At 40.8% G+C, this 26,163-nt stretch overlaps 2 protein-coding genes across 2 annotated transcripts; both read right to left on the bottom strand.

Annotated features, from left to right (window-relative positions):
• Positions 1-1,701, bottom strand: LOC139329541 (guanylin-like). Its single transcript, XM_070959923.1, has 3 exons — positions 1,630-1,701; positions 1,312-1,498; positions 1-71 (listed from the first exon to the last, which is right to left on the bottom strand). The coding sequence occupies exons 1-3, from the start codon at positions 1,699-1,701 to the stop codon at positions 1-3; spliced, it is 330 nt and encodes a 109-aa protein (XP_070816024.1).
• Positions 1,702-5,896: 4,195 nt separating this feature from the next.
• On the bottom strand, positions 5,897-6,588 carry LOC139329317 (guanylate cyclase activator 2B-like). The gene is made up of 3 exons (XM_070959539.1): positions 6,514-6,588; positions 6,082-6,274; positions 5,897-5,955 (listed from the first exon to the last, which is right to left on the bottom strand). The coding sequence occupies exons 1-3, from the start codon at positions 6,586-6,588 to the stop codon at positions 5,897-5,899; spliced, it is 327 nt and encodes a 108-aa protein (XP_070815640.1).
• Positions 6,589-26,163: the final 19,575 nt, after the last annotated feature.

Raw genomic sequence — 26,163 nt, 5'->3', positions numbered from 1 at the left:
TCAGTTCAAGCACCCATAGCAGGAGGGGTTGGCACATATTTCACAAGGATCCGTAGGTGTGATGATATACACTGTAAGGTGCACGGAGAAAAACATACAATCATAAATATTCATCTGTCCTAAAAGATGTGTCTGTGCCACCTGAGGGCCAGCTTTTCAGCTGAATGAAATTCTGCTGATATTGATAATGGGATCGGTATCCAGATTTGCCTCAATGCAGTAATAAGGGTGCCATCTGTGTCTAATGAGCTTTAATGGCCCCCAAAGACTATTTGCACAGCTTTCCACAGGCCTCTTGTCTGGCCTTATAGTCGTAGAGCCACTTTATGGCACAACAGTTGCAGGATGTGCATAATACAATGTGTAAACAGTGAATGCTCGAGCGAGCCAGCTTCTGTTTTCATTGTCTTCAGCCTTTAATGTGACAGAGAGCGAGTGCCTGAGTAATAAAACTGTCCGTTAACAGCGTTTATAAGAGTCTTTGTGAGGTTGTTTCTGGTATGAAATTGACAAATGTTGATGTTGATGCTCACTGAACATGGAGTTCAGCATGTGGTCAAGTGGGTTGTTATTCGGGAAATAACTTGACATTTTTGGAAATACGCTTATTTGCTTTCTTGCCGAGAGTTAGATGAGAACACTAATCCGTCTGTAGGGATTGTTGTACAGATTAAACTAAGTGGGTATAACTCATTGATTAGCAAGCTTTAGATATGATGGCAGGTGAATTTTATTACCTTTGGACAGAGCCAGGCTAATTGTTTCCTCCTGTTTCCAGTCTGAATGCTAACTGTTAAACTAAGCTATCGCACTTGATGCCTCTTACTTTAAGGAAATGTTTGGTTAAAATGCCCCAAACCAACAATTCATTTACACAAATATTGTTGGTGTAGCCTGATTTATCTTATTCCTCTGTGCTCCAAATACATTTAAAAAAACACATCAATGAATTGATGTTGTAAATACTCAGTATTGCACCAAATGTGTATTAATCCACAGCCAAAAGTAGCCCCTAACAAATGCACTGCTTATGCCGGTTTGAGTAACATTGCCTGAAGATGACAGTGCCCAGCTGTTTGAAGAAATTACATTAAGCAGATATGTCGCAAGCACAGCTTCTTATCCATGCTGTACCCTCTGTAATGTGCTGTTCGGAGATGAAGTGTTTTTGCATTTATATACAGATCAGAAAACACATTAGAGGGAGACTTGAGAGCACACACTGTGATTTGTTTGTGCCAAAACAAATCTGATGTCCTATATTCCAAATCTGTTATTTCCATATTTGTTATGAGTTTCACTCAATCATACCAAGCCTGGAGAAAATGAGGTCCGTTCCTTTCCCTTGACACACCGGCCGAAAGATCTGCGGCAGCAGAGGGTTGGCGCAGGCGGCCACAACGGTCGCCTCAGGGAGGTGAGGGCTCACGTTGTCGTCCAGATCCATCAGCTTCTTCAGCTGCTTCGCTGCCTCCAAAGGGAAGCTCTTGTCTCCAACCTGGAGGGGGAGGAGCAAGCACTTTGAGGTGTGAATAGACAAATCTGACATATTTGATGGGAAAAATATGAGGTCTGAGGGCTGAACTCAGTATATATGCAACAGTATTTCCAACAACAAGTGATACTCGCCTTAACCTGCACGCCTGCAGCTCCTCTGCACACACACAGCACCAGAACAAGGACAACGCCGAGCACTCTCATTTTCAGATGATGTAAGATGCCTCTCAGGTCAGAGGAGTGTTTCTTCTGTGCTCGCTGTGTATCTGCTCTGCCTTTTATAAGGTGTCTGGACAGATTTGTAAGTGATTTATTAACAAAGGCAACTGGTGGGTGAGGAGAGTAAAGGTACGAGGGGACACTGACTGATCAGAGATAACCAAAGGCTGGTGGAGTGCAAGTGCATTGGATCCTCTTTTTGAGTTTATAACCACTATATATTAAATATGTTTATAACCTCTATCTCTGTTGTTTCCTCCATCGGCACAGCATTTCATTATTGACTTTGGGTTTCATCTTACTGTTTGATGCTGCAATGCCACCTAATAAATCTCATCCCCCGGCTCTCTCCCACAGATATTCGTCACAGAGCTGCCTGATAAGGAAGCGGACATATATACACAGAGCTGATCCATGTAGGTCACCTGCTTGTGATATTTGAAATTATGACGTTTTCCACATGTTGAATGGTCTTTTTTTTTTGATTAGTGACGCATTGCACCTTATTGCAAAAGGCTTTGTTTTTCCCATGAACTTTAGATGTTACGTCAATCAAAAAGAGACTTTAACTTTGATATACGCAATTTTAAATCAACGGAAAATAGAAGTGGCTCAATCCATCTTTGGTGGGAAGGATCAGCTCTTTCCCAAAGTTCAGCGACAGATGAGGGTCAAATCATTGCCGTCACTGTTCCCAAAAGTCGCATCAAAGTCACAAAATCGACCCGTTTTGGCAGGTTTGACTCTGAGGAAACTGTGGCTTCAACTTTCGCTTTTCTTTGTCTTTTATAACTTTGAGACAGACTTTGTTTGTTTGTCCTTTGGGAGAAGAAACAGCAGAAAACATTGACTTTTCGCACACTGAGGGTGGTGTCGCAAGCAAACATTTACCAATAGCAACCACCAAATTATAAATATGAACCTAGAAATGTGAAAAATGTCTGACCTTCAAATAATCCACTGTTAGAGACTAGTTTAAAGATTTTAGTCCTGATTATTGTAAAAAAAAAGAAAGAACAATATTCTGTATATGATATACAAATGTCCCTCAGAATACACACACACACACACACACACACACACACACACACACACACACAAAAGGCGTTAATGAAAAACTATGAAGTAAATAGACAAGAAAAATCAATAAAGGCTGAAAATTGACATTGATTTTCATTGAATACGCATTATGTAACTAAACTGGAGGTGCAGGAGGAACATAATTTGACAAACAGTTTAAACACAATCTGAGTGAAACTTATAATTCATATAGAAAGTAAACTCATCTTGTTTTGAGATCACGTTGACGAAGAAGAGAAAGAAATGTCTGCTGTGTGGCTGCCAGACAATGAGTGATATAACATGAAATCTAAGCTTCACAAGCTGGTGAACTATTGACAAATGAGAATGAGATCATTATTTGGAACAGCACACGTCCCAAAGTAGACAATTAAAGGATGTGCAGCGCATAAATCCAGCTCTCAATCATTAGTGGAAAGGTCCATTGTGGCTTCTGGCGGACAAAAGAGAGAAATAATCCTTTGCAGGCCGAAATAAGTTTCAGTGCACTTCAATATGACGTAAGAGAGCAGATTTGTATGAAAAGGAGACTTTTTCCTCCCTATAATGAAACAAGGTAAAACACAATATGCACTGCAGGAGATTTTTGTTTTAATGAAATATAATTTGAACCACACTGATGCTTGGAGATACAACTTAAAAGCTGCAAACAAGAGAGATATAAAATAGGTTAGATATGATCTAATATGGCGATATAGTGAACAGGGTGGAGAGTCGGTAAGCCTGTCACAGTATGCAGTAAATCTCAAGTTAAAGCTATGGTAGGTGATGTATTTTAGATGCAGTTTTTGTAACGTGTTGAAATTCTTTTCACATCCCGACAGCAATCAATAAATCAGATACTAAAATCTAGTATCTGTGGCTGCTGCAGGGCTGTAACTGGTCCGAATGAGATGATTGGATGTCTATTTAAAATGCATGTGCGTATGGCTTGTGCAGTCATGAGTCCAAGGAGGTATAAGTGTTTTGATCTTTAGGTGTCTTTGCTGATAATTCAATGAGACAGCAAAGGCCGTTCTTCCAAGGTCAGTTCTGGTCCGGGGCTCCTGGAGCGTCAGCCTCTCATTGGTTAAATATGGGCCAAAGCAGCGAGGATGAGATACATGTTAATTTACCAGCAAGAGGTTTGGAGATAAACAGAACCAGTGATTACTGTGTTGCTCAGGCGGGGAACGCCCACCGACTTTATCAGAAGGGTGTGTGTGGTGAGTGTCGCAATTATCACCTGTGATGAACCTGACTGCTGAGTGATAAATGGAGGCAGCAGCATGTTAGTATGTGAAATCTTCATGACAGGAAAGAGGCTTCTGCAATCCTCTATCTCCAGCTCAGGGGAGCTGCTTTGTTACACAACAAGACATTTTTAACAAGCCACCACTAAAGGGCTGAATTTTCCGGCATTTTCCAAGCATTTTTATTAAGTCCTTTACGTTGAGTTTTATCTCCTTACATGTCTAAATGTTGTTTCAAAAGCCTCTCCACACTGCCAGGATATAAATCATGAGGTAGGATAATATGTCCTTTTTTATCACATTTGAAATATCAAATATCAAAATGTATCTGCTTGCAAACACGATGAGAAGAAGAAAAAGCAACAACAGCAAATAAATACCAGAATTCACCTTGTCAGCATCTCTGCACTTCCACAGTGTACAGCATGTTCTGTATTCAGAGGTTGATGTACTGCATGTTCATATCGCTTCAGATATACACACTCATCACTACATCAATTATCTGCTTTCAGGCATCAAGACTGTGAGTATATTGCAGGTGTTGGAGTAGGTCCACTGGTGCCCCAGACTGATAGTGTATCTGTATAATGAGGCAGTTTAGCGGGGTCGGATAAGATGCATAAAATAAATAAGTCAGAACACAAACCATGCTTATACTGTGCGCATGAAGCTGAAATGAAGGCGAAGGATTGCACTGAGAGTGCATCCCACAGGTCCCACTGGACTCAAAGCAAATCATGTGGGAGCAGGCGGTAATGAGCAGAAATCCAACAGGAGCAGGAGTAAGAAAAGAGTCAGCGGCGGACTCCAGAACAAGGGCAGCAGCACTGAGTAAGTCCAACTCTGGAATAATGTAAAACCCAAACTGCATAGAGTCTGAAAATGTCCACATTCGTCGCCCCAAGTGATACAGTCAAAAGAGAAATGTGGCTCATAATGACTTCATAGAGAACTGACACCCATCTGAGCAGCTCTTTGCAGCTTTTTACCTGCTTTCAGCTCCTTGTTTTGGTTTTATGTGTGGATATTTACTGCCGTCATGTACATAGCCATTTCTGGCAAACAAACCCTTATACCTCCCCTGTCTGCTACCTGCCCAGCAACCAACCAGTTAGCGACTAGCTCATGAAGAAAGCTGTGCATGTAGTAGCTAAAGACTACAGTAGATACCAGGAGACCAAACTAAATGAACAGTAATTACAGACCTGCATTCATCAGGTGACCACAGACACAACTCCAAATGAAGGCAAATGTTGCTGTGTGTCAGATGGACCTGTGAATATGTGTTTGCTTGCTATAAGGTTATATTAACGTTATAAGCCAGAGACATAACGGGGCCCTTATGCCTGTCAAATTTTAATGTTTTCTGCCCCCTATTATTATGTCCCCTAGGCAGCTTTAAGTATATTTGAAAGCAAGACTTTTTCCACAACTGGGAATAATCTGTAAAGACTTATATGTATACATATAGTAATGATAATAGTACTGTAGTGTTTTAATTTGCAGGAAAGAACACAATGTATACATGATTTATCAATGAAGGCTTTTTATTCAAAACAATGTTAATAAAAAGAAAAATGAAAAAAGAAAGTTCTCTTTTAAATACAGCTACAAAGCTTGGTAAGATAGAAATGTAACAAACAATGTAAATTTCAGAAGAACAATAAAATGGTAAAAAAATATGCTACAAAGTAACAGTTTGCAAAAAAAACATACCTCAATTTGTCAGATTTTTTTTTTCTTTTTGGGGCCTTTTTTGTCTAACAGAGACTTAAAAACGTGTAAAATGTAAATTTTAAATTCTCTGAAATAGGAAAATAATCACAAGTTTTAAGCTGGGCAAAAGGTTTCTGGCTTGCTGGGTCCGTTTAGCAGCCAGTGCAGGCGGCAAAAGCGCAGATCTCACAGACGTCCATGGGAACCATAGCTGAAATAAACACAGGGAAGACGAAGACATCAGGTATGCTGCTGAACCACCTGCACTTCAATATCTACCTGACGCGTCCCTTTAAATCCCATCACAAAGACCGGCTGATCAGTATGTTGGTCTCACCTAGTCTGGCGAGGGACGCAGATGCACCCCTCTGCTTGCAGATGGGCAGGAACTCCTGTGGGAGCATGGGGTCGGCACAGAGGGACATGGAGCTCGTCCTCAGTCGTGGGTTCTGCTGTCCCCTCACACCACTGCTCTCCGTCAGCTCCTGAAGCCTCTTGACGGCTTCCAGCGAGAAAGACAATCCATTCTCCTGGAAGATTGTGGAGTTAAAGCATTAGTTTAAATAATGTGACAGTACAAAATGTGGCAGGTGGTTTGCAAAGTTTCCACAAGAGTTTGCACAGTAGCTGTGCCATTTCTGCACTGTAGCCCGCCTGACCTACGGATAAACAAAGCCACTATTTCTTCTAATGTTTAGAAAATTACCCAGGGCAGGCAGCCTTGTGACAAATACATCAGTCATACAGGAACGTGAAGTGCTGCACCCACCTCGACCTGCACGGCCTCGGAGGTCCAGCCGAGAGCCAGGACAAGAACGGCGATGATGGCGAGCGTGGCCTTCATGGTGAGAGTTGACAGTTGTTTGTCTTGTGGTTGTCTCTTGTTGTTGGTCTGCTCAGCAGGTGCTCAGCTCGGTGTCTGCTTCTCTTCTGTCCACAAGCCTCCTCTTAAACAATTCTCCCCTGCAGCTCAGGGGTCATGTGACCAGAGGTGCTACGAATGGGAGTGATATTCTTCTCACAGGTTAATGAGTAGTGATGGGGTTTTACAGGGTTGTAAAGGGAATTCATAAATCCTACTTTGACCTCATCACCTGTCTGATTATTTTTTATGGACCTCTGGCTTACTTGGCTTCTCTGTCTTGCAGAATTGATCACACCTCTGGTGGGTTAAACAGTTACTCTGCTGATGACGATGAAGCCGCACCAGCCCATCGTTAGACAGTCCTGTTTCACACACCTCTGCAAACAGTTGAACTTTGTTTTGTAGGCTGAAGTGTCTGAAAGACCCAGACTATATCATATTCAGAAGAAAGTCCTATGATTTTATATATAAATGTACTGAGTGTTACAGAAAATCAATATATGCTACTAAATTTCATGCTAGTTATTATTATTGCCCTGCTTTCCTTTTAGTTGTATTAGGAGAAACAAATGCAACTGCATCTAACTGGGCCAAAACAAACCATTAAATCTATATGCAAATATTATTTCATCCCATGTGAGTTGCATGCACAGCGCTCATTAGCCTGTGGTGTAGAATAATCAGATGGTATTTACTGAATACTCGTGCAAGAGTCGAATTCTGTTCCTGCTTCTACTGCAGAAAAATGTTCAGTTTATTTATTCAGCCCTTGAGCCCAAGAGCTGATGTAATTATTGCTAACAAATATGAGATATGAGTTTAAATCCTAAGAGGTTTTCAGACCAATCAGATGCAGGGTGTGCAGTGTGTGTCGAGCAGCCGTCGTAAAAGCTTTCAGGATACAGGTGTAGGCTGAATCACAGGACTGAGAAAGGAGTTTCCACATCGCTCATCTGCTGCAAATAACATTGATAACTATAGATAGCATTTCTCTTAGTAGGACAAAAACACTTCAGCACAGACAGACAGACTCATCGACTGTTGCAGGAATCAAACCTGTGACCTTCCAGTAATGGCACGACTATCTAATCGCCCAGGCTCTCAAGGGCAGCAGGAAGCCACGAAAAAATCAATTCACTCCGCTTGTAAGTGCCACCAAGCGTGCATCAACACACACAGCAGTGTCAGGGCGTGGCAGGCAAGAGACATATCTGTGAAGTATTTAATGAGCTCATTAAAGACAATTCTTTACGCAGAGCATGAGGGATCTATCTATCGAACAGACCCGGGGGGGGCACACCGTACCTCGACACTGTTATCGTCATCAAACTTTAATTTCTGTCAATGGAAGAGGTGGATTGAAACAGAAAAATCGATTTCTCTGTCTATTCTATTCTATCTATAATTAGTAATGATTAAAGTTGCAATTTATAAGGTGATTAATAATAAAGGATACGGATGGTTCCATTTAGTCTATTTTTAATCATCAACAGTTCACTGAATGAAACAAGTATTATCTGTGTCGCCTCAAAGTTCTCCTTCAGGGAACCTCAGATTCCCACATCATTGTGTGGCCAACAATTTGTGTTAATTTGATTAACTGCTCATTCATTTGCCAATAGTGTGCACAGCACAAAATCACAATGTAAAGCTGAAACGATCGGGGCTCCAGGCAACATCGGCATTATCACATTAAGTTTACCATTTCAGTATGTATTTGCTTACACAAACTGAAATTGTGCCACTTGAGTTGCTTAATTACCCCAAACTACAGTAACGACAAACTAACTGCTGATTCTTAATTAAAGCTATAATAGGTAATGTATTTTAGAAGCCTTTTTTTGTCATATTTGATGAAATTGTCTTTACATCCCGACAGCAAGGAGTTAACAATGACACACAGCTCAGCATTTTCTCTCCTGGGTGGTTTAATCTAAGCCAGCCTGCTTGGGTGTCCGCCCACAGTTCAAAGACATTCACTTTGGGTGTGTGAATGGTTATCTGTTTGTATGTTTCAGGGTGAACCCCACCTGTCGGCCAATGTATGATGGGAGAGGCTCCAGCCTCAGGTGACCCCGCACAGGATCAGGGGGAGAAACAGCGAGAAATAAAGGCAGCATTATCCTTTATCCTTTAGTCTGTGTTAGTCATCATTAGTATGCATCATACAGTCCATACAGACAGGTGGGGGTGGAATATGATGCTGAGATTGCAATGTTAATCAATAACACTCCAGACAGGTAAGGCTTTACTCAATCAGCTGTTTGGAAACCAGGCTAACAGGCTGCCGTGAAAGCAGGGAGGCCGTCCAGAGGAAATGTGTGGGAGGTGCAGTGTCATACAGCAGAGGGAAAAAAGAAATGGGGGTGTGCTGATGTGTTGTAATAATTTAAGTTTGCTGAAATCTTAAAAACTCAGTATTTTCGTGGTCTGGTGTGTTGTGAAGAAGTGTTTGGGTGAAGGTTACACATGACGGATTTGCACTCACTAACCTCCTAGAAGCTGCTTATGTGTTAGTTATCAAAAAATTAGAGCTGACTAACTTCATAATTAAATGAATAACTGTTCATTTAAAAATGTACTGTTCGTCTCAAAGGTTCTTTGTTGAGCCAAGAAGTGAAAGACAGTCTCCAAGTCATGGGAAAGGGCAATTAGTCAGACAGGTACGACTAATGAGCACCACTGAGGCAGGAGTGAAGTAAATCATCAGCCTGAGTGTGAATAGAATATCTTTGAGTGTTTACCGGCAAGTCGGCAAGCAAGCAGAGTTTCTCACTGAGGACACTGAGGCAGTTAACAAGCTGTTAAAACCACTTTTTAAACTTGTTGAGGTAAAAGTGTTGGCAAACGGTTGCCTACTTATAAGACTGGCAGACATTAGCAGCATTAGCATGAATTTAAAGTCAAATTTCTGTCCACCTCTCTTTTAGCTCTGTTTTGCTCTCCTTGCTTAGGCTAATATCTGCTGTTAAGCGGCTAAATGCTCCACTACGGTCTCCAGCTCGTTGCTAACTATGTCTTTCTGCTGTTTGGTGCTGAGCAGGGAGCATACAGTCAGATATTTTGAGGGGTTTTTTTGCTGAAAATATCCGGAAATGATGCTGATGAGAGCAGTGAGACAGTCAAAACAGTCAAGCTGTAGGTTGTAAAACCAAAATAATGAGCTGAAAGATGCTAAAAGCCTTCGTAGAGCTAAGGAGACCAGCAGAGTCAGGGGTTAAGTCATTCCTTTCACATTGCATTTCATGATTTGACCCGTTGTTCAAATAAAAATGAACGTGACCTGCCTAATTCAGGTCACACTCCAAACTTGACATCATGGCAACTCCTCCCTTTTAACACCTTTGGCCTCCATTGTCGGATCCATGCTGCTACTCTACCGGAAGTCAACACATGGTCTCTGAAACACTGTGAGTCAGTTCATGATGAAGGCAGAAATGAGCAGCATTTATTCCCAGCAGGATGAAAGTAGACACAAATGTTTATCAAAATGGGAGTAAATGAAGCAGAGATATTACTAATCTGAAATGTGATTAACCTCTGTTCTTGACAAGACTTGATTGCCTCGAGGTTTTTTTTTTTTGTCTCTTGCTTCCTTTAAGTAGCAACAAACTGTTCCCCCCAGATAGAAGTTTATTACTGTTTTTCAGAGAGTGCTCATGCTGCAAGGCATGAAGGCCAAAGAGGTCTGAGCAATGATTATCTGTTCTCAGTGATTAAGCAGATCATTTTGAAACTGATAAGGTAGAAATTACAGGACTGTTCGCTGTGTTATTACTCTCAGTTTCCTAAGTGTGCCCTCTCTGTTGTACTCCACACATTTAAATATGCATGTTTGCTGTCACTCAGCAGTACATACACACACACAAACACACACATATGTACTGTATATACTGCATACACATTCACACATTTGCTTTCACACGTTTGGTTTCAATTACAGTGTACATGTGAATAACACTTATTATCCAGTGATTATTCTGTGCAGTTACAAACTTAAACCGTAAGATAAACTAAAAAATAATTATGAATAATGATGAATAAACAATGATGAATAATGATTCATATTTTGAAATATTTTTGGAAATATTCACTTTCTTGCTAAGACCTATACGAGAAGGTTGATATCGCTCTTGTGGCGGGGTTAATTTTGAAGCTGCAGCCAGCAGCTTGTTAGTTTAGCTTAGCTTAGCATAAAGAAAGGAACCCTGAAAGTGCAAAACCAGCATTTTGTCATAGGTTTTACACTGTGCATGAATCAAACACCATAAGACATGTTAATTATTAAGCTTTAAAGGTGCTGGTAGTCAGACCAGCTATTTCTCTGTGTTTCCAGTCTGCTAAGCTACAGTAACCAGTGAGAGGTGTTTACTTCCTCATCTAACTTTCTGGGATATTGTTCGGGATAAATTGACATTTACGAGGCACAAAATATCTCCTCTGTGTAATTACATGATCCTGGAACCAGCTTGTTTGATGTATAAACTCTGTGAACATTAAACACATAAAAGTGAGTTCTATCAGATTTACCAGGTGTCACAATTTAGGTGCATGTAGCCACTTCTTATCTGATCTTCTGGGTTTGTAAAACACACACTTAAACAGTCTCCAGCTGTGAACTGGACAAATCATCCTTGTCAAACATGTTATGTCACAGTACAGCCAACAAAGAGATAATGTAACTCTCTCAAACAGGAACTACACTGAAATGCCAAACTACTTGAAAAACCACTGAAGTGCATGGCATTGTTTGGCTTGATGACAGAATTAGAAACAGAAATATCACATGAATACAGACGTGTATTTTGTGGCTGGTCTGAAAAGAAAAGACATCATCATTGATCTTTGGCTAAAACGTGAATCTAATGTTACATATAACGACTGTGCATGAGCGCATTTGCAGATACAGTACAAGTAATACGGCTTGGTGTGCTGCTCTCATAGGTCACATTAACACGTGAACATACAATGTAAAGCTTAGGATTCTGGGAATAAGTCACGGAAATTTAAAGGGATGTATCATAGAAAAGCACGAAACAATATTATTATTAAACTCTTATCAACTTTCGGCCATATGTTTAAAGATTTTGCTTCAACCCTATCGCCTGTGCCCACAGTGCTTTGCAATCTGGGCACAGTGTAGAAAATTGATTGTGTTATGGCGAATCTCATTGCTAATGATGAGTCTCACAGTTGGGGTGCTTTAGTTTACACTGTGTATTAGACAAGGACCAACAGTGGCAGCTTTACAAAGCCATAAATTAGCACAGATGGCTCCTCAGACTGAACAGACTGAACATGTGGGGATTTATCAGGAGTGTCAGATTTGCACTCTTTGATCTTCACCAATAAATCAGTCTTGTGTATTCTTCCTGCAGGCTGGACATCATACCGGTTTGTGTTGTATGTACCGCCAGTGTTCCCATCACTTCACCGTCCCCTCAAACCTGCCTAGAAACTCAAAAACATGTGAGTGAAAACGGTAAATCAGCCACTCGACACTGAGGTCAATGTATTGAAAATATATCTGTCATAATGTGCCTTATTGCGATGATTTATAGCATAGTTTTCAATATGAATGGCACCCTCAGAGTCAGCTTTATAATAATGACAACATAATACCATGAGAACATATAATAAAAGTTACAGTGAGGCTATACGCCATCTGCACATCGTAATATGGAGTTTGAATGTAATGTGTGCTGACTGATAACAGACCTGTGGATTCTCACACCCACAAAGGATGAATCTCAAAATGCTCAACGTGATGGGAAAGCAGCAAAACTGTTTTATCAACCCATCCATCCATCCATCCATCCATTATCTATACCGCCTATCCCTTTCGGGGTTGCGGGGGGCTGGAGCCTATCCCAGCTACAATAGGCGAGAGGCGGGGTACACCCTGAACCGGTCGCCAGCCGATTGCAGGGCCTGTTTTATCAACCCATGCCAGAATAAATGTTGAACTTTTCGGTTTCTTTATATTTCACGTTTTAATTTTATGTTGTGACAACACTTTGGTTAAGCTCTGGTTACATTTGGGCATAAAAACCACCTAGTTAAGGTAAGGAAAATACCATGTTTTGTCTTAAAATACCCAGTTTAGTCTGGCGAAAACGGTTGAAAATCATCTGTCATATCGTCATATACATGCACCTGTAATCTGAACTATGTCACTTTGGTACCTGTTGTAGAAATGCTGATATGGTTTGTATGTACAAATTTAATGTACCCATGGTTTACAGAAATGTACAATGCCAACATTTGATTGGTATTTTTTAAAGACTTCTGTCTAAAGTATTCCAATTAGTGCTGCCAAAAATATTGCATTGTTAACACGTTAACGCAAATTAATTTTAATGGCGTAATGTTTTATCGTGAGATTAACGCTCTTTGTGACCTAGTGAACTTGTAGTTTGTTATGAGCTGTGGCCACTGCTAGTAACGTAAGAAAAACTACAGGAACTGGTTGTAAACCGGAAACAAAACAATAGGCACGCACCACGTACGTGTTTGGTCTTGTTTGCTCGCTAGCTGTAAAGGAGTAGGCTACTGGTTTGTGTGGGTGTCAAGCGCGAAACGCCAAAATGGATGCGAACAAGATTCTGAATGGAAAGTTTAGTTACAAAAAGTTGCCAGATGGGTCGACTGACAAGACCAAAGTTATCTGTGTGTATTGTTGGTGTGAACTGAGTTATCACCGTAGCACATCCAGTCTGAAATATCACTTAATATCACAGCCAAACACACGGCGAATGCAAATTCTCCGCCGCCTCCTTGTCAAAACCAGGTGACAATGGATGGCTTTCGACAGAGGCACATGGATGCTATTATGTTCAAAGGAAACTTAAGAAAGGAAAGTTTAAGCCATGATTCAACTGCACTATAGGCTGAGTCCTAGTTTACAATGATGTGCACTTTGTAACTTTATTTTGGATCACCCTGTCTTGATCCCTTAGAAAAGGTTGTTGAAGGGGCTTTTTTGTAACCAAGTATTTATTTTTTTGTCATCTGTTTATTGACAGTGTTAAATCGTGTGAGATTTGATTCATTCAAATGTAAATGACTGCTCAAAGAATGTTAGTGTGAAATATAACACTACATGTTGTTGTTTTCATTAAAAAAAACATTTGCACAAAGCAAGCCTATGCACTTTGCCATGTTGATAACAGTATTAAAATGATAATTCAAGGGACATTTAGAATAGTTAAAAATGTGCGATTAATTTGCAATTAATCGTGAGATAACTATGACATTCATGTGATTAATCGCGATAAATATTTTAATCGGTTGACAGCACTAATTCCAATAAAACAGAAAAAAAGATCCACACATATAACTGGAGAGAGTGGATTGCAGGAAATAATTGCTTCCTTTCAAGATGTTATGAGCTAAAAAGGCTGGGAATTACTGCTCTGATAAATTCCGGGAAACAGACTCATGTCTCTTTCTTTCACACGTGATTTATTATCATTATTTATCAGAGCATCGTCTGAGGAAGCTGTTTCATTTTCATAGTTTTTTAGTGATTTTCTTGATCTTGTCACTGGACTGCAACCGGATGTGACCAATCTGACGACACGCAGACGCGCTTGCCTTTTAAGTGCCGCTGATGTTATCTTATCTTTTATGGATATTTTGGAAAGGAGTTGTGCCAGTATATGCCTTGTACAAAACAATCACGGCCATGTTTATCTGACCTAGTGAAGTAACTTATTATCTAGCTGCATTGATTAAAAGCGTCCGGCTCAACATGCTACACGTGCATCACGGAGGGACCAATACACTGTGTGCGGTGTGTTTGTTTCTGCACTTGTTGATGATCTGCAGGTGCAATTTGTGGTTGATATGACATAATATAATAATCAGCATTGTTGGGACTCTAACCCTGGGCTGCTTTGGGTGCCCCACTCTACATCTTAACCTCCAACTCATTTCTGCACGTTTATTCTTTTTCCTTTTGAAAAAATAAATAACCTACTGATCAGAACCGCTCATCTGTTGTGGTGTGAAGTAGCCAGAGGCAGGGAAACACTCACAAGATGCAGGAGGTGATGGCCAGAAAAGGTTTATAGTCTTGGCTAACACAGCATTTCAGTTACATATTGATTATTTTTGAGAATTTATTGCCTCTAATTATCACTCGGTCCAAAAGTCAGCCTGTTGGGTCCATAGCTGATTCATTTGAGCGACCCAAATGAGTTGTAAAAGATGAAAAAAAGCTGATGCTGAGCAACAACAGAATAATATATCACAATCAAAACTGGAAATTTGAATGTCCAGCCTGAGAGAGTAAATCATTTGACAGTGGGAATATCAGCTTGTTTAAAAACTGTGGCTGCAGGTGTCAGGTTTTCCAAGACACTGACATTTGAAGGATCTTTCGTGTCCTTCGGCGTTTCCCCAAATGCTCCGTTATTTTTGGCTCTAGGTGCCAGTAGGTCCACCACTTTGGTCCAGGCCGACATATTTTAGGACAAATTGCCATGAAACTTGTTACACACATTCATATTCCCCCACCAGATGAATTGTAGAAACTTCAATGATGCCTTACCTTTTCTTCTAGCACCGCCATCAGGTCAAATGTTTAATTTCTTCCATTCTTTGATATTAACCAAAAACCTGCAAACTAATGGCAGCTCCCTCAGCCTCTGCTGTGCTTTGTATTTAATGCTAATTAGCAAATGTTAGCACGCTGACTTGCTGAACTAAGATTGAGAACATAAACACTGCCCTTGCTATCAGCATGTTAGAATTTGCATTGTGAGCATGTTAGCATTTAGCTCAAAGCACCACTGAGCATGGCTGGTTTGTGCTTAAGAGTGATTTGAAATGTACCCATCAGTTGTTTCATCACAGGTCTCTCAGATTATTTAAGAGAACAAAGTGAAGAAGAAGAAGAAGAAGAAGAAGAAGAAGAAGAAGAAGAAGAAGAAGATAAATAAGGAGGTGAGGTTTTCAGCTCTAAATAAAGGCTCAGTGTCTACGATACGATACGATACGATACGATCATATCATCATCGTCAGTATCATCTTTATGTGCAGTGAAATCAGTAGCGGATGTAAAAACACACTTACAGCATAATCCATCTATCCATCCATCCATTTTCTATACCGCGTATCCCTTTCAGGGTTGCGGGGGGTGCTGGAGCCTATCCCAGCCGTCAACGGGCGAGAGGCAGGGTACACCCTGGACCGGTCGCCAGTTGATCGCAGGGCTACAGCATGATCAAAAACAAAAATAGCCAATCACAGGGATGTGAGTAACAAATCAGTTTCAAGCTGTTTTCAACCATGCGAATAAAGTTGCATCTGTTTCTAATTAAACTGTAATTATTTGTGCTTTTACTGACTTAAAAAAAGAAGAGGCTGCAACTGACTCTCGTACAAATACATCATTATCAAGGCTTGGGTGCTGACATCTGCTGTCTGTGATTATTATACAAACAACTAAATGTGTCACAGGTGTACAGTAATTTATTGTTTTGTCACTTCTAAGTTGCATTTATTCCTGATTTACAAGCTTGTTTAAATTAGTGTACTGCATGATGGGAGTCTGTGATTATATATTAATTACTCTTTCTCTGCTCTGAACCATTTCTTCTGCCACGACTAATCTTTCTAGCTGTGACATGTTGGTTTCACTCTTTTCTCTCTCTGTCTGAATAACTGTTCCTGTGCTTCTTGTTGAATTTTGTCCTGAAAATCAGTTCAAACAACAGTGAATCACATGAATTTCATATTTTATGTGGTTATTATACCACATACTGATGAAAATCAGTATTCATTCAGTTATGGTCAAGTTGTGTGCCCTGCACTGCCATGGTTACTGAACACATAAACAATAAAATAATAGCTGCACAGAGTGACATTTATTTCAGATTGCTGGCCTTTAAAATGAAATGACACTATTTGAAACTTTTATGTCAAGGTCGAGGTATCATGTGAGCTGATGGCAGCGCCGCTCTGCATGTACTGCGCCTGCTCTCAGATGATACAACCATCAGTGCTGTTTTATTGAGGGAAGGAACCTGTGCAAAAGATCTGTGCGTACAGCTGATTTTATTTTGAGGCCAACAATCCTGATTGTTCTGTAAATCATCACCTCAAAGCAAAGAGCACAGCCCTTTTTATGTTCTTTTATGATTTATGTCTCCGGTGTTACGTTTCAGACCCTTTTCAAAGACTGTCGGGGAGTGAAAAGCCAAACATGTTCATATGATAAAGATAAGAGGAAGTGCTAGTGAAAGATGCATTATGTGAGATGAATAGCCCCGCTGTCTCTTCAGTGCACCATGCTGCTTCAGGTCTTTCACGTTCATTGCACTTGAACTAAACTTGATTCCTGCAATTTATCACATGTTGTTCTCCTCATTAACCAAGCACAGACCAAGGAGGACGTGTGAAAACTGGGCCACATGCTTGCCCGACTTATTCATTTTCTTTAGTTTGATGAAAAATATTAACTGCGGACCATAAATTCTGCAAATGTGCATATTTAAAAATGTTTTCTGTCAAAATGTTACAAACTTACGTATTTGATCCCTGTGCTGTCCTCTCCAGCTCTGCCCTGGTGTGCTACATTTGATTGCTCAACAAGGTGCACCTGAGGCCTCTGGCATGAGGACTTGCTGTCTCTCAGTCTGTTGTCTTCTGACTTTGTGCCTTTCCGTAGCCTTGATTTAGGCCCTTACCGCACGCACATGCCTGCTGTAACTTTGTGTGTGTTCAGCATGAACGAGCATCTGAAACAACAACAATGGCGGAAATATTAAGATAATTAGCTACTATTTTTTGCATTTTCAAGTTACTACCACCAAAGGAAGATGAGCTTGTCACTCATACTCAGAATATTCTTCTCTAGTATTTGAAATATTGTTGATGTAGACCTCGGGTATGATGTTACAGGCACCAGTTATATTATCTGGCTGCAGTAAAAGTAGGCTCAATTTATTGCATTAGCAGATATGATTTGTCACATTTGGTGACACTCAGTATCAATGCCAGGACAAACTTTATAAATAAAATGACATGGATGCTTGAACATTGCAGCCATATGTGACTGTTGAATATCATATTCCAAAATCATGTGCATTCATTTGCTCCACTTTTCTGGGCAAACTTTGGAACCAGGCTTGCAGGGATTTGCTCCCAGTCAGCCTCAAGAGCATTGACCAGGTTGGCCACTGGTGTTTGGCACTAAGGACTGGCTCGCAGTCGCCATTTCATTTCATCCCAGAGGTGCTGGGTGGGTCTGAAGCCAGGGCTCTGCGCAGGCCAAAGATCTGCTTCCACAGCAAACTGAGAAAGGCATTTCTTCACGGACTTGGCTTTGTGCTCGGGGACATTGTCATGCTGAAACAGGAAGGGCCCTCTGTAAACTATTATCTATTCACTATTATCTATTATCCAAAACATCATTGTGTGCTGTAGAATCAATGCTGCACAAATGGATTTTTCCTAGCAGGCAGTTGCCTATTTACATGTCCAGCAGCAACATTAGCGTTCATTTGCAGTCATGTTTGTGTCTATGTAATGAATGTAAGCTCTCTGCACTCCCTTTGCTCTCTCCGCATACTCCTGAGGGAAATACGACTCTTTAGCTGTTAAATGCTCCACCACGTCCACTTGACTGACTGTGTCTGTCTGCATTGTTAACGGGTAGCAGAAAGTGAATCCATCTGAGCTTTTTTTTCCTGGAAACAGTTGCTGCTGATGAAGGACTGATGGGAGCGGCGAGAGTGAACCAAAACAGTAAAGATGAGGGTCAGAAAACCAAAACAATGAGCTGAAACAGGATGTAATGGTCTGTAAAGAGGAGGGGGGGCTGTAGAGTTAGATGATATGAGCAACCCCTCCTACATTCAGTCATTTTTCTCCTTGTTAATGTAAAAATATTGATAAGTGCACCTTAAAGATTACATTTAATTTTAACTAAGAGGCCTCGTCCAAATCAGGAAAAACAACCCCAGACCAAAGCATTGTGTGGTGTCCACAGACTTTTAGCAATTAGGTGCATTTTTAGGGTTAGGATTAGGGCTGAGTTGGACACTACAACTGCCTAACCGGAAAGTTAAAAATAAACCCGGCTCTAAACAACAAACAGCAGTCATGTGAGGCACAAACTCAGAGGAGGTGTGTACAGTCACAACCTGAACTTACTGTGCCCTCTGTTGGAGACCTCAGGTTTCAAGGCCGATATCTGCTTTTTACTGATAAACTCTTACCCGTTCAGTCGCTGCAGTCATGAATGTGAGCTAGAACTTTAACTTAGAGACAACTGACGCATGAACTCTTCTTCAGATGAGATATTGGAGGGTAATGGTGGGTAGTCTGTAAGCAAAACAGTATGTTTTCCTTTAGGTTTCATTGAAAAATACTGATTCTTTTACTGCATGTGTAGCTGGGTGGGAATTACTGCTCCACCGCCAGATGGCACTGTCTCGAATTAGGTTTCCCCCATGAGCTCAAAGGATATTGAGGATCAGATGAGAGATATGTGGGTTGCAGTCAAACAGCCGAGGAAGGTTTCTACCTGAGTGAATGGACCTGGAAGGATCTAAATGGCAGCCATGATGAAGGGTGTCTAAACTCTCTAAATGCTAAGGAAAGGTGCAACATGCCACATTACACCTCCATAGCCTGTATCAGCCATAACAACTTCAAAGCATTATCAAGTGGACATTTTGGAGTGTTTACTGAATTGATAATCAGCATATTAACCCTTACGCAGAAATCTGTCTTTCAGGAACAAGGGATATTTTAGCCAAATCCAACATGGTGTTAAGTCAGGAGTCAGATCTGTGTGTTTGTTTGTCACCATTAGCAGAGGCTCCAGTCTGCAGTGCTCTTCATACACTGTGCTGATAAACCACCGAACGGTAGAGTCCCATTTGTCTTCATGATCAAAGAAAAGTCCATACTCTGTCTCTCTCTGTCTCTCTCTCTCTCTCTCTCTCTGCTGCAACTGTGCGTTACTTTTTTTTAAACTCAATTTAATTTTTTTTTTTTTTTTAAATAATGCTTGGTTTTAGTGGGTGCTGCAGCCCCCTCAGCACCCCATCCTCCCACATCCATTATTCCTTTTCTTATTTCAATTTCAGCCCTGGTAGTGAATTCATATTTTTCACTGGGTTGTCCACTTTTATATGAAACAGCACAGTAAGAACACATTACATTATGCTTTTAGCAGTTCTTTGGAACATAGAAGTTTCTCCACAGCAAACCACATCAGTAACATCAGCTGTAGCATGAGTTGTGTCCAAGTGGACTCAGATTCTCTAAGCACCACGGCTGTCTTTTCCTGTCTCCTCCTCCACTCCTCCACTCCTCTCCTTGACCTCATGATGTTTTCCATTGAGGGCAAGAAAAAGTGTTTCGGAAAAGATACAGGACATTTTGTTTGACTATTCGACCCCCCCAGAAGTGGACTGCCACCTTGTTTTCTCATGCACTGTTTTTCTGGCTACAATGGGCTGTTTTTGAAGGTTCGTATCTTGTGAAATGTTACTGTTGGTGTAAAATATCAAGTGATAGACACGTAGAAGTAATGGACACGTAAAGATGGTGGAATGTGTCAGTGTATGTTGAAAACAGGCACGTAGACAGTGTCTAGAACAAGGTCTTAAGGTCTTACCAACAAGAACTGCATGTAAAGTGGAGAACGTCTGCATGCTTTGGTTTTAAAGCTTTTATATTACATTATTTTCCTGTTCAGAATAAAGACTCCCAAAAGCTCAGTGTTTTGCCATGCAACATATGGCTGAAAGTAAATGCTGTATTGAGCAGCGAAGGATGAAATTTTTATTTCTTTTGTATTGCTGTCTACTTTAAAAACGCTGTTATTCAGTCCAGCACAATAGCAGTGATTCAGTGCTTCATCAAAGGTTATAATGACTTAATCTGCCTCCTGTCTCGTCATGTGTTGAACATTCAAATTGTTGGGACTTTTCAAGGTTGTGCTGAATAGTTATTGAAGCTGTAATGTACAATTCAGCTTAGCTGCCTTGTTTGTGTTTCATTTTTTGTTGTTCAAGTTGTACTGGAGACAAATAAATGTTAAGAGTCCCTCCTCTCGTATAATTAGCATATGGCAACCAGCATGGCATGATGCAAATGTGCCTTTAATGGATCTGAATGGCTGTTGTGGCCCTTTTGACCTCCTTTTTTTTCCCTCTTTGTGCATTGTGAACAGTGTTCTTATGCATAAATATTACACAGCACCAGGTTTGCCATGCGGTAATTTCATTAAACAAATTAATTTAGGAATATGAATGAAGCACAGAACTCGACTAAGAACAAACTAGAGAACAAGGTCTTAAAGTGGCTATTATGAATATTTTTAGATTCAAAAGGCTGGCGTGACTACTTGTATGTGTATGTGTGCTTAGCACCAAATCATGGACAGACAAAGTTAGCGACTAACTGGTGAATGAAGTGGAGCATTCAGCAGCTAAACAGCCAGATATCTCCTTCAGGAATTGGTGGAGACCAAAAATAGAGCTAAAATGGGAGTAAATAACATTCACCGTATCAACTGTAAAGGTGACATCAGTATTGACAACATGTTTCTGCTGCCCCCAGCAGCCACTGTTTTGACTTTCTGATGCCTCCTCTCTGTCCCTAACCTGCAATTTGCCCTTTCTCTTGCAATTTTCTTATAAAGTATTGATATTGAGACTCTGGTGTATTAATTAAACTGAAGCCTGTTGTAGAGAATGACTTGAAACCTGTTAATTCAGAGCCCAAGTTCAGTCGCTGCAGGACCTCTTGCACACACTGGCAACTAATGGCTGGGGCGATATGATCAATACAGAATGTATAATCTATTTCATAATCTATTTTATTGTTTCGTCCAAATCCTGTGCTTGTTTTCAGCTGAGGTTTAAAGGATTACACAACAAATTCAGCAGTACAAAATGTTTCCTCTGTATTAAGTAGGTTACCAGTTCTCCTTTTTATTCTTTGTGTAAATTAAAAGGGGGAAATAAACAATTTAGAGCTGCATTAAATAAACACCAAGACAAATAACTTTGAGGGAGATTTACGACAACCGCTGACTGAATAAATAAAAACAGCAGGCGGTGTGGAGCATTTTTATGGTGTGCACAGATTGTGAATAAGAGAGGCATTATTATATTCACCACACAATATGGAGAGCCATACCAGCGCTGAATACTAATACGAATTACAACTTCCTCCGTATCACTTAAAAAAGTAATAGTCTTTGAGGAGAGAATGGATCTGAAGAAAGTAGGTCATTCGAATAATTATACAGACAGAAAAGCAACACTTAGCCTGTTTGTTTTTTGGGTTGATGCGGTCAAATTTTATGCAGAAGTGAGAATGAAACTGTCTGATGTTTTATGGATGAATGGGTGCTTATGAATTGATGGTACTGGTGCATTTAACCTTTGCTATCAAAAACAGAGGACAAAAGATCCAAAAGTGTATCAGGCCGGGGATCAGCGGTTTTCAGCCAGGAAATGGAATATTTGATTATGGGTTGTGGGGGTTTTTCAGTGATGGCGTACTTATTTTATCTGCAGCAACATGCAAGTCAACAACTGTAAAAACAGCATTTTGTTTGACACTCATTTAATGAGGCAAAAGATAAGGACTGCATGGAAGAAAAACTGTGAGAAAACTTCAAATTGAACCTCTTTTGAAAAGTTTTCCAGGTACGATCAATCATCTCTGTGGTTGGCAGAGAGCCTCACGGCAGCATTAGGGCCGGTGCTACATCACACTGTGGTCTGAAGCAGTGCAGCAGCTCGAAATCTCCCTCAACACATTTGACTTGGCTTTAGATGTATACAAACACAGCTTAAATAAAACACTTCTTTGGTCACATCATTCCAAGTCTTCACACAGTTCTTCTACATCAAATGGTACAGATCTTTCTCCTTTGAGAGGAAATGCAAGCTGAGAGACTGAAGTGTTTCTATTCTAAGCTACGGGTCTTCAGTGAAAGGCATTTCTTCCATTCACTTCAAATATATCTGACAGCTGAAATTGTTCATTAAGAGTAGACATAATGAACATTTAAATTGCTAATTTACCGAAAGTTCAATACGGCGAATGTATATTTCACAACCACGTGTTGAGTAGAGCCTGTTGTCTCTCACAGATCAAATATAGGCTGTTCTGTCACTCTCATGCTCCCTGCACAAGACGACATTCCCTTCAGCTTCGTTTAATGACGAACAAGAGACTGGGGAAGACTGAGAAACATGATCCACTGAACACATGTGAGCTGTGAAGAATTAAAAACGTATATCGAACATGTTGGAGTCCAGTGTATTATTGGAACATAACACAAACCTGATAATATGTAAACGTGTACATAGAATTGAATAATTAGCTTTTATCCACATGAGAGAAATAGCAAAGACAGACTTAATTGGTGAAATTAACACATGGCTGAATAAAGTATTATACACGGCCAGCGACTCAAGTTTTAGCAACTGCTCAATACTGGCAAATACAGCGTCCATGAAATGAGATGTGAAAATGTTGACCAAACTGAAAATGCCAAAGGAAAAGATTAGAAATGAATCTAAACTCCAATTAACCTACTGAGAGTACTCTAAAAGGCCTGAAATGAAGCAGATGTCTGCAGATAAAGAGGGCATATAAAGGTGATGTTTCACCATCGTCATCAGCACGACTGAGATCTCTTGAAGGGACAGCACATTTTAATCCCAGTCACACAAAGGTCTTGTTCTCAGGTACAGACAGCACAGCTGATCTCATGGGCACATTGTGTCACATCCAGCAGGTGGGCAATAAGATCTGTGATATCTGAGCAATGACTGGTTGTTTCAGGTTCAAGCTGGAATTATTTAGAGTCAGAGAACATCTATCTACTGAATCAACAGCCAACAGCCACCAAAACAGGCAACTGAGGGAGTAAGACAAGCAAACCCCAGAACAAAGGTGGAATTTAAGAACACTGACAAACCACATTAACACAAGGAACTCAGGCGAGCGTACTAACAAGCAACAAAAGCAGGAGACCTGACAACTGAGGGAGGGAAAACACATGGACTAAATACACAGGAGGCTAATTAACTAACGAAACACAGGCGGGAAAACACACATGGACAGGAAGTAAAACAACACATGGCACGTGAGGACAAAAACCTTCAGAATAAAACAGGAAACAGACTAAGCAAAAACCCATAACCACAAGAGTTTTACATATATATATCCATCCATCCATTTTCTATACCCGACTATCCCTTTCGGGGTTGTGGGGGGGCTGGAGCCTATCCCAGCTGTCAACAGGCGAGAGGCGGTGTACACCCTGAACCGTTCGCCAGTCGATCGCAGGGCAACACACAAGACAAACAACCATCACACTCACACCTAGGGCAATTTTAGAGTCACCAATTAACCTAATGAGCATGTTTTTGGTCTGTGGGAGGAAGCTGGAGTGCCTGGAGAGAACCCACGCATGCACGGGAAGAACATGCAAACTTCGCACAGAAAGGCCCCGTCTGGGGATTGAAACGGCAACCTTCTTGCTGTGAGGCACGCGCACTTCCTGCTTCACTTTCATGCATGAAGACACAAACACGGTGTGAAATTCATCACTTACTGTGTGACCGTTCCGTGTAGAAAGGACTTCAGTGACGTCACCCATGACAACCTTAAGTCTCCAGTCACAAAACTCCGCCAGACAGATGGGTTTATTAAGGATGGATTAATGACAAATCATGTCGAGCCGCAGCTTTAATGGTGGATTGTTGGGTTTAATTGCAGCTACAGATGAGACTTCATATCGTCTTCCTATAATGACTTTGCAAACTAGATGCTGATAGCCGTAGTGCTTTGCTGCCTCCAGTTAAATGGAGACTCGATATAATGGAGGCAACTGCAGTAGGAATGTTTTGAGAATACAGGTCAACAGTGGGAAATGTATTGTGAGTCTTGATGTTAGCAGAAATCACTTATTCTTGTCATGCTTTTAAACATTGGCATGCTACCGGTGGACACACACAGACGCCTCGGTCTCCACTGAAGTGTTCCCACCTCTTTTGAAGTAAAATTCTTTGGGTTGGGTTTTAATCATTTAGAAAAGGTGTCCCTTTGTATGTCTGGAGGGAATTCAAAATGATGCAGCTAAAACAGCACTTTCAGACCTTTGTTCTTACATGCAGGCATGTGGCTTATCAGCGGTGCAAAGCAGGTAACAGTCCTGGGGCCCCAAAGCCCCAGGGGCCGTAAAAGCTTTACTGTACATCTACTGGCCTGTGCACATTTCCAGGACAGGGTCACAAAATTTTAAGTCTTAAAACAACAATAAGGTGCCCATATGAGGGCTGAAGAAATCCATGAATGTGTTTCCATATAAGCGATGGAGGCAAATCAATGTTTTTATCATGAAATAGAAAAAACTGTTTGAATAGAAAGGAATAGGAAAAGTATATGCACAGTAATATCCATCAGTATGACACGGTAAGGGCCTGAGTGTGCATGGTCTTGCTTTTTTAGCTTGTCATGACACTTTGTGAACCAAACAACAAACCTAAACTAAGTTTAGCATATAGGCTACATACATTACCTTCCTACAAGCTGCCTGCCTGTAGTTGGAAACCAGTTTCCAACATATGGCTTTCTTAATACAAGCGTGAACCTGCGCCGTACAGGTGAGGGAATTCTGAGCTTTTCCTCCATATTGCCTTCTGAGGCTGGCTGCCTGCCTCATGTGAAGGCCACCCAGGTATTCTTCCAAGTGTGAGCTTGCCAAGTGGCACGCTATGCTGCAAACGCACTTTGCTTGGTGCAGTGAAAAACCATCATGCTGCAGTACAAGCCACTGAAAACTGTGTTTCAGAGTGCAGTGGTGCGGCTGTTGCATCCAGAGCAACTGAAGCTCATTTTTGCCCTGTGACCCCACAGCAGGTTAATCCAGCCATGCATGCAGGGTAACACATGAGCTATAAGTCAGGTCAGTTTTACTTTGACAGCCCAAAGTCACAAATCATGTACACGAACAAAAACAAACAGTCATAAAGCACAGTGTAATCAAATTTCTTAATCACCACACAGGCTTTTAAAGGATTACCGGATGAAAATTACTGCGTTTGGTAATGATGCTAAATCTCTTTATTTTACCCTGACTTTGAAAAAAAACTGCAATTCCCTGTAATAACTCAAAATGATACATTTATGGCAAAAAGAGTGAAAATACAAACACTTTCTATTTTTGCTAAACAGCTGGGCCTATTATAGACACCACCAGCGTGAACAACGGTAATATCTGGCCCAGAATTAACAGAAAAAGCTTGATTTTATTTGAGTAAATGCTGAGACACCTTCCTCAGCTCTCTCAAAAAACACAGATTAACCTGCCTTGAACAAAATTAAAAACACACCACTCTCTCTGACCCCCGCCCTCATAATTTTTGTGCAGTCCCTCAGGTTTCCATGTACAAAATACACAAAAAACCTCCTCCCTGTAAAACCCATGTCATCCTCATGCTGAATTTGATTAGAGTTTAATTAGCTGCAGTGTTTTACATTTATACCGTGCAGTACCTTTATTAA

The sequence above is a fragment of the Chaetodon trifascialis genome, chromosome 3 (genome assembly GCF_039877785.1).
Source record: "Chaetodon trifascialis isolate fChaTrf1 chromosome 3, fChaTrf1.hap1, whole genome shotgun sequence".
Taxonomy (NCBI): domain Eukaryota; kingdom Metazoa; phylum Chordata; class Actinopteri; order Chaetodontiformes; family Chaetodontidae; genus Chaetodon; species Chaetodon trifascialis.
The sequence above is the reverse complement of the archived record's forward strand: the minus strand, read 5'-3'. Positions and strand labels throughout refer to the sequence as shown.

Coding starts and splice junctions, on each gene's coding strand:
- LOC139329541 (XM_070959923.1), bottom strand. CDS start 1,701: ATGAGAGTGCTCGGCGTTGTCCTTGTTCTGGTGCTGTGTGTGTGCAGA. Junction 1,499..1,629: donor CTGCAGGCGTGCAGGTTAAG/GCGAGTATCACT, acceptor CTCCCCCTCCAG/GTTGGAGACAAGAGCTTCCC. Junction 72..1,311: donor CCTCATTTTCTCCAGGCTTG/GTATGATTGAGT, acceptor TGCACCTTACAG/TGTATATCATCACACCTACG.
- LOC139329317 (XM_070959539.1), bottom strand. CDS start 6,588: ATGAAGGCCACGCTCGCCATCATCGCCGTTCTTGTCCTGGCTCTCGGC. Junction 6,275..6,513: donor CCGAGGCCGTGCAGGTCGAG/GTGGGTGCAGCA, acceptor ACAATCTTCCAG/GAGAATGGATTGTCTTTCTC. Junction 5,956..6,081: donor TGCGTCCCTCGCCAGACTAG/GTGAGACCAACA, acceptor TGTTTATTTCAG/CTATGGTTCCCATGGACGTC.